Source organism: Puma concolor, chromosome A1 (assembly GCF_028749965.1).
Source record: "Puma concolor isolate L17-30 chromosome A1, mPumCon1.1.hap2, whole genome shotgun sequence".
NCBI lineage: Eukaryota > Metazoa > Chordata > Mammalia > Carnivora > Felidae > Puma > Puma concolor.
In genome coordinates this window covers 11,228,475-11,243,868 of record NC_141667.1, presented here as the reverse complement: position 1 = coordinate 11,243,868, position 15,394 = coordinate 11,228,475, and the positions used below count along the sequence as shown (strand labels likewise).

The window sequence follows — 15,394 nt, the reverse complement described above, 5'->3', positions numbered from 1 at the left end:
TTACATATTCAAAGTACACATGTACATTTTCCTCTTTTGTCTTCTAAGGTTTGAGAAAAGGCCAGCGATTTAAAATTTTAAGTCCTCTTAAAATGTAAACACAACTAAGGGTAAAGCTTTAAAATTCCTTGAAGTAGGATATAAATGAAGAGCACACAATGACAGAATTTAAGAGCTATATTAAAGTTAACTATGCAACATGGTAATTAGTATGCAAGTACTTTGTAGGGTGGCATGTAAGGTATTATTATGAACAATAAAATACCAATTTCAGGTGACAAACATTGTAATATACCATAATTAAGATGATTTAATTTAAATATGGAGCCCTTCCTGCTAGGTCTGTATTTCAATCATCTCTTTTATTACAAGACAAAGGCCTCACTGATCTTTCCTTTGTTAATTTCTCACAAATCTGCCCCTTTCTTTTAAATCTCATCGTATCAACCCAAGCCAGGATTACATGGAGGTCAGGGAAGTTTTCATTTCCGTGTAGTTGTTTCCTAGCTGCTGTCCTGACTTTCAACGGATGCGGCTCCTTGTTTGTTTATTGCGAATGTATTTATTGAACTCCATGCTGTTTATAGAGCCAGGCATAGTAGGGGGTAAGGTGGGCTTGTGTCTTCAGTCCGGATCCTCTTCCCAGGCAAGCTCATTGTCATCCTTCTGGGTGATGTGCCCCATCAACTTTTCTCTCTAGTCTCGTCGGTCCTCTGGCTGCCTGCTTGATACATTCTGTGCACTTGGCTGCCTGCTTGATACATCCTCATGGGGGCTTTACAGACCTCTACTCCACATGTCTGCAGCTGAACTGCCTCTCCTCTGGTCCCTTCCCCAGGAAGTCCCACCATCGTCCACAAAACCATGCAATCAGAGAGCTTTGTCTTTGTCTTGAACATCCCAGCTTCCTTCAGCTCTCAAGTCTGCTCCATTGGCAAATCACTTTGACTTTATCTTTTTCTTTTAAGTTTATTTATTTATTTGGGGCGGGAGGGTCAGAGAGAGAGGGAGAGAGAGAATCCCAAGTAGCCTCCACACCGCAGCTCGTAGCCTGACACGGAGCTCAATCTCATGAACCATGAGATTATGACCAAAGCCAAAATCAAGAGTCAGATGCTTAACCAACTGAGCCACCCAGGTACCCCATGTTGACTTTATCTTTTAAATACTGGGGGACTGTCTCTAGCACTTTCCCTCTCACAGATGTCCTAGGCCAAGCTGTCATTGTCACTCACCTGGAAAACCCAGATCACTTTCTAATGACCTCTCCTCCTCTTCCAGCTGTCTGCCATCTATCCCACAATGCTGACAGAAGAATGAGGAAAACACAAACCCAACCACACAGCTTTCTACTTAGAACCTCGCATGACCTCCCCGTGCTCTTGGGAGAAAGGCCACGTTACGTAGCCTGGCCTCCCAGACTGGGAAGCGTGGCCCTGCCCACCCCCCATCTTCCCTTGAGGTCTTTCTTCCTATTCTGTTCTTCTCGATCCTTGAACAGGCTGCTTTTTCTTCCCATGTGACACCCTCCTCCTCCATCCTATTGAACCCTCCTCCCTTTGTCTGGATGGTGCTGGCTCAGTCAAACTTCCCTTCCTAAGGGGAACAATCCTGCCTCCCCTTCTCCCCACAAAACTGATCCCATGGTATCACTTCATAGCACTCTGTGCTCTTCCTTCCTGGGGCTAACCACAGTCTGCCATTTGTATAGTTGTGTGTTGATCTGGCCCACTAGACTAAAAACTCCATGAAGTCAAGGACTACCTATCTTTTATTCACAATCTGGGCAGCTACCGGTGCTGAATGAATGAGTCAGTCTGTCAAAGTTCATTTACTTGCAGTCTTCTCTAACCCAACACAAATCTTCTCTCTCTTTTTCTCCCCAGATACACCTCTTTTGTTTGTCCTCTGAATGTGCTTTAATCATACTTTTTCTCCATACATTGTCCCCCTTAGATCAAGAATATTCTCTTCAGTTTCCTCTGTTTATCTAAGTTCCAGAGCTTAGTCAGAACTCAACACATCCTTCACTCTTTTTTTGTTCTCTAAGGAATATTTAGTTTCCCGCCCTCCCATCTTGGACCTCCTATATCTTAGCATGTAGACTTTATATCATGTACCTGGTATTGAAATCTTCTTAAACTATTGATAACCTGTAATTTTTTGTGGTATGTCTTCAGTCTAGTCTGGTAAGTGTTTACTGTGCTAGTCACAGTAGTGGATAAAATAATTATAAGATATAAGGCATAGCTCCTTTATTTAGTAAATACAAAATCTTGTTGGGAAAACCAACATCTACGCACCTAATATTAACCTTGCTTCTGTTAATTTGAAAGAATACCATGTGTGGGCATTGCAAATACTTAATATACTTAGGAACTTAAGTGTTGTTTATTCTTCTTGGAAAACTAGCCATGAGGTTTCTAGAAACAACCTTATTTAAGTTGTCTTCAGGATTCTGGTTCTAAGTTAAATTATTATCTCCAGCCACATCAGAAAGGAAATACATGATTTCATTTGTGTTAGTATACATCATTTAGATTATACTATTTCCCATAAAATATTAAATTGTATATTTTTATAATTAATTAATATTTTATTGATATTTTATTCTTTAACAAAATTTTTTTTAATTTTTATTTTTGAGACAGAGAGAGACAGAGCATGAACGGGGGAGGGGCAGAGAGAGAGGGAGACACAGAATCCGAAGCAGGCTCCAGGCTCTGAACTGTCAGCACAGAGCCTGATGCGGGGCTAGAACCCATGAATGGTGAGATCATGACCTGAGCTGAAGTCAAGACGCTCAACTGACTGAACCACCCAGGCGCCCCGATTAATATTTTATTCTTTAAGATGCATTTTTTGTTTCTTAAGCCTGTTTATTGAGGTATGAATGATATACAAAGAGCTGAGCATATTTAAAATATACAATTTGATGTATTTCGAGGTAAATACACACCCATGGGACTATCATCGTAATCTGTACCGTAGACAATCCATCACCTCCAGAAGTTTCCTTCTGACTTCTTAAGTGTAAGAAGTTCTTAAGTTATTTCTTAACTATTATTATTATTATTATTATTATTATTATTATTATTTTGTGATAAGAACACGACGTAAGATCTCTTGTAGTAATTTTAAGTATACAAGTAGCATTGTTAGCTACAGGCATCATGATACAGAGCAGACTTCTAGGACTTATTCACGAATAGCTAAAACTTTATACTTTTTTTTACTTTCTGACTGGGAGGAGGGGGAAATGGGACCCCCTCTTCCTAGTCCCTGGCAATCACAGTCCTCTCTGCTTCTATGAGTCTGACACTTCAGATTCCACCTGTAAGTGGTATCATGGAGTATTTGTCCTTCTGTGTCTGGCTTATTTCACTTAGCATAATGCCCTCCACGTTCATCCATGTTGTTGCAAATGTCAGGTGTCTTTTTTTTTTTTTTTTGGCAGGGTGTCTTTTTTAAGGCCGAATAATATCCTATTGCATGTATATCCATTTAACCATCAACAGACATTTAAGTTGTTTCCATGTTTTGGCTACTGTGAATAACGTTGTTATGAGCACAGGGGCACAGATATCTCTGGGACAGTGCTATTACTTCCTTTGGAAATGTGCCTGGAAGTGGGATTGTTGTATCATATGGTAGCTCTATTTTTGATTTTTTGAGGACCCTCCACACTGTGAGGACCCTCCTTTTTTTGCACACCCTTGCCAACATTTGTTATCTTTTGTTTTTTTTTTTTTTTGATAATGGTCATCCTAACTGATGTGAAGTGATATCTCATTATTATTTTCATTTGCATTTCCCTGGTGATTGGTGATGTTGAACACTTTTTCATATATCTGTTGGCCATTTGTATGTCTTCTTTAAAGAAATCTCTTTTCAGTTAATTTATCCATTTTTTTTAGAAAATATTTTCAAGTTTGTTTATTTATTTTCAGGAGACAGAGACAGTGTGAGCAGGGGAGGGGCAGAGAGAGAGAATCCCAAGTAGGATCCACGCTGTCAGTACAGAGCCTGATGTGGGGCTTGAACTCACGAAGCATGAGAACATGACCTGAACCGAAATTGTGTCAGACGCCTACCTGACTGAGTCACCCAGGCACCTCCCCACTTTGTCCATTTTAATCAAGTTACTTGTTTTTTTGCTGTTGAGTTGTAGGAGTTATTTATTTCACATGTTGTCTCTTATCAGAGGTACAGTTCGCAAATATTTTCTCCCCCATTCCATAAGTTACTTGTTCACTTGTTAATTGATTTCTTTGCTGTGCAGGAGATTTTTTCGTTTGGTGTAGCCCCATGTTGTTTTTGCTTTTGTTGCCTGTGCTTTTGGTGTCATGTCCAAAAATTATGGCCAAGAGCATTGTCAAGGAGCTTACCCATTATGCTTCCTTCTGAGAGTTTTATGGTTTCAGGTCTTATGGTTAAGTCTTTAATCTACTTAATCTATTTTAATCTCAAAATAGATTAAACAATACATAGAGTGTTGTGTATCGTGTAAGACAGTAGTCCGATTTCATTCCTTTGCATATAGATCTCCACTTTTTCCAACACCACTTATTGAAGAGACTATCCTTTCCTCATTGTGTATTCTTGGCACCCTTGTTGAAAATCAATATATATATGGGTTTATTTCTGAACTTTCTTCTGTTCCATTGGTCTATATGTCTATTTTTAAGGCCAATACCACACTGTTTTAATTACTGTAACCTTGTAATATATTTTGAAATCAGGAAGTGTGACACCTCCAGTTTTGTTCTTGCTCAGAATTGCTTTGGTTTTTTTTGGGTTTTCTGTTGTTCCATATGAATTTTAGTATTGTTTTCTCTATTTCTGTAAAAAAATGCCATTGGAATTTTGATCAGGACTCTATTGAATCTGTAGATGGCTTTGGGTAGTATGGACATTTGAAAATAATAATTCTTCCAAATCATAAACATGTGATGTCTTTTCATATATTTGTGTTTATTTTAATTTCTTTCATTAGTAGTTTATAGTTTTTAGCGTACAAGTCTTTCATTTCCTTTGATGGAGTTTATTCCTACCTATTTTATTCTTTTGGATGCTATCATTATAAATTAGTTCTTCTTAATTTCTTTTTTGGATTGATGTTATTGCACAGAGTATTTTTCTAATTTAAAGATGCTTACTTAGAAGGTTAATACTAGATTTTGTAGTATTTTCATAACTAAAGTGCTTTTGGGAAAAATGTGAGTTTTTTCATATGTGAATTTAAATTGACTAAGTCTCTTGATAAAGCATTTAAAGAAAAATATGCCTTGTTTTATGTTGTAAAGTCTTGTCTTTTCCACCATTTAATAACCTCCATTTTGGCAAACCTTTGTTTTTAGCTTTATATGGCGTTGTCTTGAATGAATTGTTTCTTTAAATGTCTGTATTCTCTTCATTCTGGTGGTCTTGTCTGTATTTTTTTTTTCTCTTTTTTGTCCCTTCCTTGGCTACCTTTAGTTTAGTCCTCATTTCCAAGATGGTTTTGTCTTTTTCTTCTTATTTCCTGAGCTTAGTCAATTCCTGTTTTCATTTCTTCCTGATACACTATTTGATCAGTTTCTTTTTAACTTTTGAATTTATGATTCAAAGTAGTTTATGACTCATTCAAAGGCTTCTTTGGGGATACTGGCATCAATTTGTGGTGTGTTACAGTTTTAATTTGGTTTTTTTTTTTTTTTTGGAGAATGAGGGGCAGAGGTTTCCATCAGCTGAGGCATTTTGATTTTCCTTTCCTATTTCATTTTTTATTAGGGTTTTTCGTTTAATTCCAGTATTATTAAGATAGTAGTCTTGCATTTCTTAATGGTACTCTGTGGTGCTAATGTCACTCCTAAACCCATGAACTTTATTTAGATTTCTCCATGGTAAAGGTAATTTTTAATGTTCTTCTAGATTACATTTTAAATAAGCACATTGTTATAAAAATAGGCCATCTTCACTTGAAAATGAAGTCTCAAGCAAAATCAATAGCATATATATGGTGTATTTTTTTTTCAAAGAAGGCCATTTTAAATGTGGGAATAAAATGGCCTTCTTTGAGAATTATTACTTGATTTATAATATACAAGACATGGTCTTATGAGCTAGCCACCCTGCTTCTGCAGCCGCTCACAGCTGGTGATACATCATCAAGAAGGCAGCTTCACGTGCTAACCCCTCAGAAAGTAATGCCAACCACAACAGTATCCACATTTTTTCTGGGAAAATTAGCCTATTTTGCTTATGAAGCACATTGGTCAATAAATATTTTTGGACTTGGTGCTGCAGTTGAATGTGTTTGCTTAGCACTCTAAAAGACTACAGAGTTCAGTTGTCTTTGGATTTCTAAATCAAGGTGACATGGGCTTTGGAGTCCATCATCCTTGGATCGAATAGCCCGTCTGCCATCTGCAAGGAAAGTCCTCTAAGCCTCATTATTCTTCTGTACAAAAGGTACATATTAAAATTCATCACTTAGGGATGTTGTAAGGATTAACTGATAAGGTTTTGTCAAGATTAGACATGCTTGCCCTCTGAAGGTATCGGTTAAGAATGTGTTTGGCTGTAAGAGAAAACCAGAGAAGTGCTTGCTCAAGCAAGTACGTTTTTCTCCCCCCTTCTCCTGCTGCCAAGAAAATACAGAGCTGTGCAGTCCAGGATGATGCCATTTGGGGGGTCTTACTCCTTCTATCTTGCTGTTGTCCTTAGGGTGTGGCTTTTACTCTTACAGGCACAAGGTGGCTGTTGCATCTCCAGACATTATGTTTGTTGATGCCTTGTGAAATTTGCCTTTTAGTTCAGGGCAACGTTCTTCCCCAAGAACTTTTGTCTGCACGTCATTGGCCTCAACTGGGTCACCCCTACTTGTAAGAGAGTCTGGACAATCGACGAATTTTAGTTGGGCAGATTGTTGCCTTGAGCAAAATAGAGATTCTTTTAGTAACAAAGATGGCTGCTGGATAGGCAACTCATGTCCCTCTTTCACTTTGTTACTTCAATTCTTTTCATCTCAATGAAGTGGAAATTGAAGGGCACCAAAATTCAGGCAGTGATCCGAACATTCTCCTCTCTATCCCACACATACCTCACCTCATTCCCATCAAGTGCTGTGAGCACACAACACCAAAATATAACCCATACCAACCAACCTCAGGCTTCAGTCTGAAGATGGGCCTCCAAACTGGCATTGCTGCTTTGGTGATTAGATAATAGAGATGACCTTGGAAGGGTTTTCCATGGCCTCTTGCTTGAGCTTAGCAGGCTTTGGTCACGCTAAGTAAAAGTGATCTGATTGTTTTCATAACCTTTCCTGCACCAGAGATTGTGGGTCCTTGGAAAAATATCCTTTGAATCTACTCTATTTTTATTCTCTTTGACTTTTAGAGAGATAAAAACAGCACTTGCTACATAAAAAAGAATTCTCCATATTGATACTCTCTGTTCACATAAGAAGGGAAAAAATCATTACATAGTAAATACAAGGAGGTTTTCAGAAAGTGGGAACCTCCCTGAGGATACCCTGTAATGCCAAGTAAAGCACTTAGTATCATGCCTGGTGCATGGTGAATATTGCAGCTGTAGGGGTTAATACCTACAAAAACTTTATCCTAGGCAAAGATTGTTTCTGTGTTCCTGGTGCCTAGACTTAAACTTCCTAGAAGTTAAACTGTTCTTTGTAGAGATTGCTTAACTCATATCAGAAAATATGACTTCTGAGTCTTAATTTATGGCCTTTCAATGTATATGGTAAACTTTGTTTATAACCAAGCCGAGAAATGGTACCTATTATTTACATAGATGTAAACACTACCCCACAATTGCTTTAAGAACTTAATTTAGTGATCAGTTGCTAATCATTTTTTATTTCTTTGCCAACTATCACCAGATAGGTTTGTTTACTTGATTCCTTCTCTTTCCTTCCCTTTTTATTGGCCATATTTCTATTTGCAACTCTTATGTACATTATTCAATGCTTTAAGTACTTTTCAAGCAAATCCGTACGCAGTTTTGTATCCCCCAAGATACATAAAGTTGGTTATGATAACTTCTAACTGCATTGTGCATGACCTTTGTAAATTCCTTGGCGTTGAGGCCAAATTTCATACTAGTCTTTAGCTCCACGGTGCCATCACAGGGCTCGGTGTGCCGCACTCAGCGTGTTTGTGGTGATTGATTAGGTCTGGCTTTATGGCCTCTTCCTATAATAGGAAATGCTGCCTTAGAATGGGTCCCATGATTGGCAGTATCGGAAGACAAAGGTCTTCAACAGGAGGTTTTTACCCAAACATTTTTAAAGGACACTGTAAATTAGAATTGACTGCAAATGGCCACCCACCCCTTTTAAGAACAGGATGACCCTGGCATAAAAAAATATAGTGGCAAACATTCCACATACCAAATGCAGTCAGAGCCTGGGGGAATTAAGGGTATGACAGGTTCTGCATTTAAAAATGAATGGGAATGTTAAATTTGAGTACCAGGTGGGCACTGATTTCTGAGTTATTTGTACCACTTTTGCCCTTCTGCGAAGCATAAAACAGGCTGGCAGTTGACCAGAACCCGCAGCCATGCAGAAGAGACTTCTTTGCATAAGTAACAGAAAACAAAGGCTGATGATAGTCTTGAGGTCTGTTACAGCTTTATAAATGAAAGGGAAAATAAAATTGTTGAAATCATAGGCCTGGGGCCAAAAATGCTGACAGATATTTACCAAGTTTGGGTATAAAAATGGTCTGCAGTCCTAAAAAATGTCTAAATCTTTCAAAATTAGCCAGTTAACTTTTCAGATGGTCATTCGTGTGTATATTTCACACACTGCCGTCCTTATTCCTTCTAGTGTCTGAACACTTCCTGTCCCCCTATGATATTGACTGCAGTTTGGAAACCAAGAAGGCAGTGGTCCAATGCATGGGCTCCTTCCAGGACGGGGTAGCTGAGAAGTGTGTTGATTATTTCCAGAGATTCCGACGGCCTGCTCATGTGACTCCCAAGTCGTACCTCTCCTTTATTCAAGGCTATATGCTCACATATGGAGAAAAGCGTGCAGAAGTGCAAACCCTGGCCAACAGGTAAGTGTGAAGTTCGGATATAAAGCTGTTTTAAAGCATTGGCTCTCGACGGGGAGCAAATTTGCTCCTAGGGAGCATTTTGCAATGACTAGAAACATTCTTGTTTGTTACAACTCAGGCGGTCGGGAAGGGGTGCTGTTGGCGGCAAATGAGTAGAGGTCAGGGATGCTGCTAACATCTCACAGTGCACGGGATAGTCCTCTGCAGCAAAGAATCAGCCCCAAATGCCAATAGTGCTGAGGCTGAGGCACCCTCCTCTCAAGCCTATTCCAAGGATTAGTCCATGATTGCTAGGAGCTTTGTTTTTGCCCAGGAGAATAAAGTGTTGCCAAGTGTTCATGTGACCTGCTACTTGCTATGATACTGAATGACATAATGGCGGAAATAGAGAATTCAGACTGCCTGCCTCCCTCCACTCGTCCTTCTCTGGAATGCTGACGTTCACTGCCTGGAGAATACCCTGCTTCACTGAACTCTGTTCCAGATTTCACTGCTCTGCCCAGCTCTCTTCTGAACACCTATAGCTTCTGCTTGGATATAGCCAGAACCAGCCAGGGATGCTTCATAAGGGACCCTGGGTGGGACACTGGACTGACTGACTCTGAGGGCCCTGGTCTTTGAGGTTACATTATCTCAGGCCCAGACAGGCAGCATCCCTTCGCAGGGTGGTTCTGATGGCTTCATTCCTTGATTTGTTTCATTCCTTAACCCCAAATCTTTCTTCTTTTAACTTAATTGGTCTTTTTAACAAAACAAAACAGAAGTTATTTATTTTCCTTCCTCCAGATTTGGGTTTCAAGCATTTGAAGTCTCATGTCATTTAACTAAACTTCATTAGGCCTGTTTCCTTCATGATACAGATTCTAGACCCACGATTGTTCTTCATGTCGTGCAGCGTTGTAATGGGTTCACTGTCCCACATGCGGTGTGTGAAAAACATATGGACGTGTTTAGTTAGGCATCAACCCTGGATGCATATTCTTTTCGTCAAGCCCTCTTGGATTTGCTATTTGCACAGACCCTCATTCTTCAAATGCGACCATTGCTGTCTGTGTTAATGAACCAGTGCTTGGAAAACCACAAATTTTAACCATGGCTTGCTTGGATTTTCAATCCTAGAATGAATACTGGATTGGAAAAACTAAAAGAAGCCTCAGAATCTGTTGCAGCCCTGAGCACAGAACTAGCAGTGAAGGAAAAGGAGCTCCAAGTGGCCAATGATAAAGCCGACACGGTGCGTGGGCATTCACACGTGTGCCACATTTGTTTTAAATTCCTGGTAATAAGTGTTAACGACGTATGCATATTCACTGAGTTGTCACCATGAAAGTACAAATTATTTCCAATAGAATCTAATACTCTTAATCTTACTGGGAAACGGTACCGGACCAACTCAACAAATCAAGGCAAAAATGTGCATTTTCAGCCTGCCAAGGTTTGTTCTGTGAGCTTTTTTCCCCTTCTATATTGAATTAGGTCTTAAAAGAAGTGACAATGAAAGCGCAGGCTGCCGAGAAGGTCAAGGCTGAGGTACAGAAGGTGAAGGACAAAGCCCAAGCCATTGTAGACAGCATCTCTAAGGACAAAGCCATCGCTGAAGAAAAACTGGAAACCGCAAAACCAGCTTTAGAAGAGGCAGAAGCAGCCCTGCAGGTAAATCTGTATGATATGGCAGGTGTCAAGTTTAGCGCCTGGGAGGAGGGCGAAGGAAAATGAATAACAGCAAGGAAACGCTCTACTGCTCTAGACCAAAGGTCTTCCCTGGAACTATTTCAAGGAATAGTTTCTGCAGGGTGATGTTATTAGCTCCGTATAGATCTTGCTTTTGCTACTTCGCATCTCATTTTCTTCACTCCTGAATGATGGGCAGTGTCTAGATTGGCGGTCAGGAGTCCTGGGTTCTCATTTCCACTCTGTCACCAATAAGCTATGTGACATTGGGAAAGTCACATAAAATTTCTAAAATAACATTTCTCTCCCCATTCATTGAGGACCCTGGCATGGGTCTGTAAGAGACAACGTTCTCTGACTGTATCTGTGGATTTTACCCAAATACAGAGCTGCTGACCTAATGTAGCCCGTAAACGGCAGGCTCTGAACAGGTCTCAACTTGCGTGGCAATAGCAGAAATGGCAAAATTAGGAAGGAGGTTGGATTCTGAGAAAATATGATGAGTTTAGTGACATAGGCCCCACCTTAAAGAGCTGGTCCAGTTTCGAAGGCCCAATTGAAGATTTCTGGGGACTCGATTGAAGATTGCCTTTACTTCGGTCTTACTCAGCTACTGCCTTATGTTATTGATTCCTGGTCTAGGAAATGGCTGGAGAAATGAAGTCCTGATGATCTGCCCACAGCTAATTCAAGTTCTAGAACCCCCACTAAGCATGCCTTGTTGCTTGACAATGCAAACTTTTTTAATCGCTTCTTTGGCTCACTGCCTTGAACACTTCTAAATCTTTTTTGATCCAAGTTGAGTCTTTTAGTTTCCTGAGCAATATATAAATATGAGTTTCTACTCTTTTGAAGCAATGAAGATATGGCCACCTCCTTTGTCCCTCCAACTTTTCACACTACTCTTACTGTGATGTGTCTTCACTTACTGTTTCTGTCTTCCTCCTTTCACTGGCTAGAGTGTGCTTCTTCATCCTCAAAGCCCCGTGGGGTCTTCAGTCTCTTAGACTGGTGGACTCCTCATCTCCCCCCTGCCTGTTTTTAAAAAATCAACTTACTGTGGTATGACTGACATGTAAAAACCAGGACGTGTATACTGTATACAACTCGGAAAGTTTGGGAATAAATATATACCTTGAAACCATCCCTAACTTCGAGCCCATTGACATGTCCACTACCTCCCAAAGTTTCCCCACCGCTCCCTTTAATGCCATTGTTGTTGTTGTTGCTTCTCATGTCATAAAAACATTTAACATAGGACCTAAAATCTACCCTCTTAACGAATTTGAAGTATATAATGCAGTATTGTTAACGATAGGCACTGTGCTCTGTAGTAACTCTCCAGAATTTATTTAGCATAATTGAAAACCATCAGCTCCCCATTTTCTCTTCCTGACAGACCCTGACAACCACCATTCCACTCTCTGCTTCAATGAATCCGCCTGTTTTAGATTCCACATGTAAATGGGATCATATTGTTTTTCTATATTTAGTTTATTTTACTTGGCATAATGGCCCCTAGGTCCATCCATGTTATCTCACATGGCAGTATTTCCTTTATTTTTTTTAAGGCTGAATAATATTCCATTGAACACAGGCACGCCACACACACATACGCACACACGCACGCGCACGCACACACACGCACACACACACACACACACACTCCCTCTCTCTACGCATGTATATCTCACATTTCTTTATCCACTCATCCACTGATGACCACTTAGATTGCTTCCATATATTGGCTACTGTAAATAGTGCTGCAGTGAGCGTGGGGGTTAGATATCTCTTCGAGATCCTGGTCTCCACCCAACCCCCTTTTTGGGGCATCTTGGCTTCCGACTGTGGGTCTCTGATCAATACAAAGAAGACATTGATAGTGTAAAGAATCTTTTAAATCTTTACTTAACTCATGATACCCCATGGCATCATAGAAAAAGAGCCTATGGCATCTTAGATCATGCTTAAAGGTGTAAATTTTCCCAAGATTTAAAAGGCTCAGTATCTTTTCTGTATTATAAAATATTTTTCTTTATCCTCCTAATTTCATGTTCTCTACCACTAAGATATTCCACATAAACATCAATGCAGAGATGTCTGGAAATAGGGGTAACATGATGGGGTGTATTGGAGAGATTTTCAATAATTTCCTTCATTGGTTCTGCCTCCATTTTATTGCTTCCTTGTGGGCTTTTGAAATCTTGAAATATGGTACTACCAATTTATTCTAAGAAGCTCTAGATCCCCTCAAACTAACCTTTTGGCTTCAGGCCACATAAATCTATACAAGAAATAAGGTAAGGACAAAGAATATTTCTCTTCCTATCTCAAAACTAATCTGACTCCAGACAAACAAACAAAATACCTCCAGATGTTAAATAACTATTATATTGCAAGCATGTCTAGGAAATTATGTGGCAGTCGCACTGCTTTGTCTTCAGAGAAAAGAGGAATCCAATACTTAGCTGAAATAGGTTGAGCTTTAGACATACCTCTCCCCCCAACTCCTTTTATCTGGGCACCCAACATAATTGAGCCCAATTCTGTTAGACAATTTTCTCTTTTAAAGCTAAAGTAAAATCAGCGTGTCCGGCTCCTTACATCCTTTACTTAACATTTACTTACAACATTTATTTGACCCTACTTTCCCCACTGGCTGCTATTATATTTCTCTCCTTTTTTTTATAGCCACATATCTCATATAAAGATCTGTCAGCTGTTTCTAGCCCTTGAACACAAATTCTCCTTCACTTCCGGTTGTCTTGCATCACAAATACGCATCGACTGAAACAAACATTTCCAAAGTATGTAGTTACAATCCGAAATTCAGTGGGGGTTTTTTTTTTCTTCATTTTTTTCCCCCAATCCTCAGAGAAAAGGTTATTAGCTTTGATACCAAGGTCTCTGGTCACCTTCCTTTGATGCAAATGCAGTTAAGACAGAAGGTTTTCAACATCTGGAAGGAATGAATATACACTATTTGTCCCAGAAATAGGACCGTATCAGATTCTTATCTTTAGAATTTTTTCCCATACTTATCCCATAAAGTGTTTAAGAGACAGAACAGTTATTAGCAACCACAGTGGGTCTATCTGACTATTAAATAATTTACTCTATCAGAATCTCCATGATAGAAATGGAACAGGACTTCTCTGAGTTAGTGAAATTCGTATTGCTTAAGTTCCATCATTTAAAGGTCACTTCCACTCAGAAACCTCTAATTATTCAGTCTGTCAGCCCTGGGGCTACCTGCTTGTGTCGGTCCACTGTGACAAGTCTGGGTTGCTAAAGAGAGAGGCAGATTCTTGCCCTACATCACTAATGAGTAAAAAGCACTGCACATTCTGGAGTTTTCCTGGGTTAGAATTCCTCATATCTCCTTGAGTGCTGAGTTTTCTTTTTCTTTCAGATCACACCCCCCTTTTCTTTTTCTGACACAAAGTGGTCTGTACAATTTTGGAGAAGTCACAGCTCCTTATCTGCTCACCAATATTTCCCTCACTGTCTCTCCTCTTGCTGTCAGTTTGAATTGTAGAAGTTTGAACTTTCTGGGACATGTGTTTCTTTGGGATTAAATATGCATCTCAACCTTATGACTGCATCTAGCTCAAATACGCTTCCTTTCCTCTGTCAAAATAGCATTGAGAGATTACAGGTTTGTCCACACTTTCTCATCTGAGATTGCACGATGACCTCTTCTCTCACAGACTATCAAGCCTTCGGACATCGCCACTGTCCGCACATTGGGCCGACCACCACACCTCATCATGAGGATCATGGATTGTGTGCTGCTCCTGTTTCAAAGGAAAGTCAATGCAGTGAAAATTGACCTGGAAAGAAGCTGTACAATTCCTTCCTGGCAGGAGTCTTTAAAACTCATGACCGCAGGAAACTTTTTACAGAACTTGCAGGTTGGTAGTTCAGTAATGTTGGGATGACAGGGGACTCAGACTTCGTTAGAGTATCTGAGTCCTTTAATAGAATAAGTTTCTGAAAAGATTTTGCTGTACGTACACATTTTTCCTTATTAATTTTTTTTGCCATATTTATTGAGGTAGAATGACATAAAATTCTATATATTAAGGTGTACAACTTGATGTTTAGAGATCTGTATACACTATGAAATAATTGCCACAGTCAAGCTAAAGTAACCATGACCTCACGGTTACCATTTTCTTTTCCTTTCTTTTTTTTTTTTTTTTTTTCTTGTTTTGTGGCGAGAACACTTAGAAAATTTCAACTATACAATGTTGTTGACTCTATTCTTCTTGCTGTACCTTAGGTCTCCAGAACTTTTTCTTCTTGTATCTTGATACTCTGTATGCCTTGACCAACATCTCTCCTTTCTCCTCCCCTATCCCTGGCAACCAGCATTCTACTCTGCTTCTGTGAGTTTGACTATTTCAGATTCTATGTATAAGTGAGACAGGCAGGGTTTGTCTTTCTGTGTCTGGATTATTTCATTTAGCACAATGTCCTCCACAAATGGCAAGAGTTTCTTATTTTTAAAGCCTTAATAATATTCTACTTACATATATTGAACATATATTTAAGTATTTTTTCAGAGCAGAATTCTCTTTTCCAAATATAAGACATTAGAGCTTTAAAAATAAGCATTAGATGGAGTGCCTGCATGGCTCAGTCAGTTAAGT

General features: G+C 39.5%; 1 protein-coding gene across 1 annotated transcript in view; it reads left to right on the top strand.

The window, feature by feature from the left end:
* Nucleotides 1–15,394, top strand: part of DNAH5 (dynein axonemal heavy chain 5) — a 244,685-nt gene that overhangs the window by 159,201 nt on the left and 70,090 nt on the right. The window contains exons 56-59 of the mRNA XM_086676209.1: nt 8,837–9,068; nt 10,188–10,302; nt 10,545–10,721; nt 14,450–14,653. Coding sequence (XP_086532335.1) covers nt 8,837–9,068; nt 10,188–10,302; nt 10,545–10,721; nt 14,450–14,653 — 728 coding nt within the window. The remainder of the gene's footprint in view (nt 1–8,836; nt 9,069–10,187; nt 10,303–10,544; nt 10,722–14,449; nt 14,654–15,394) is intronic.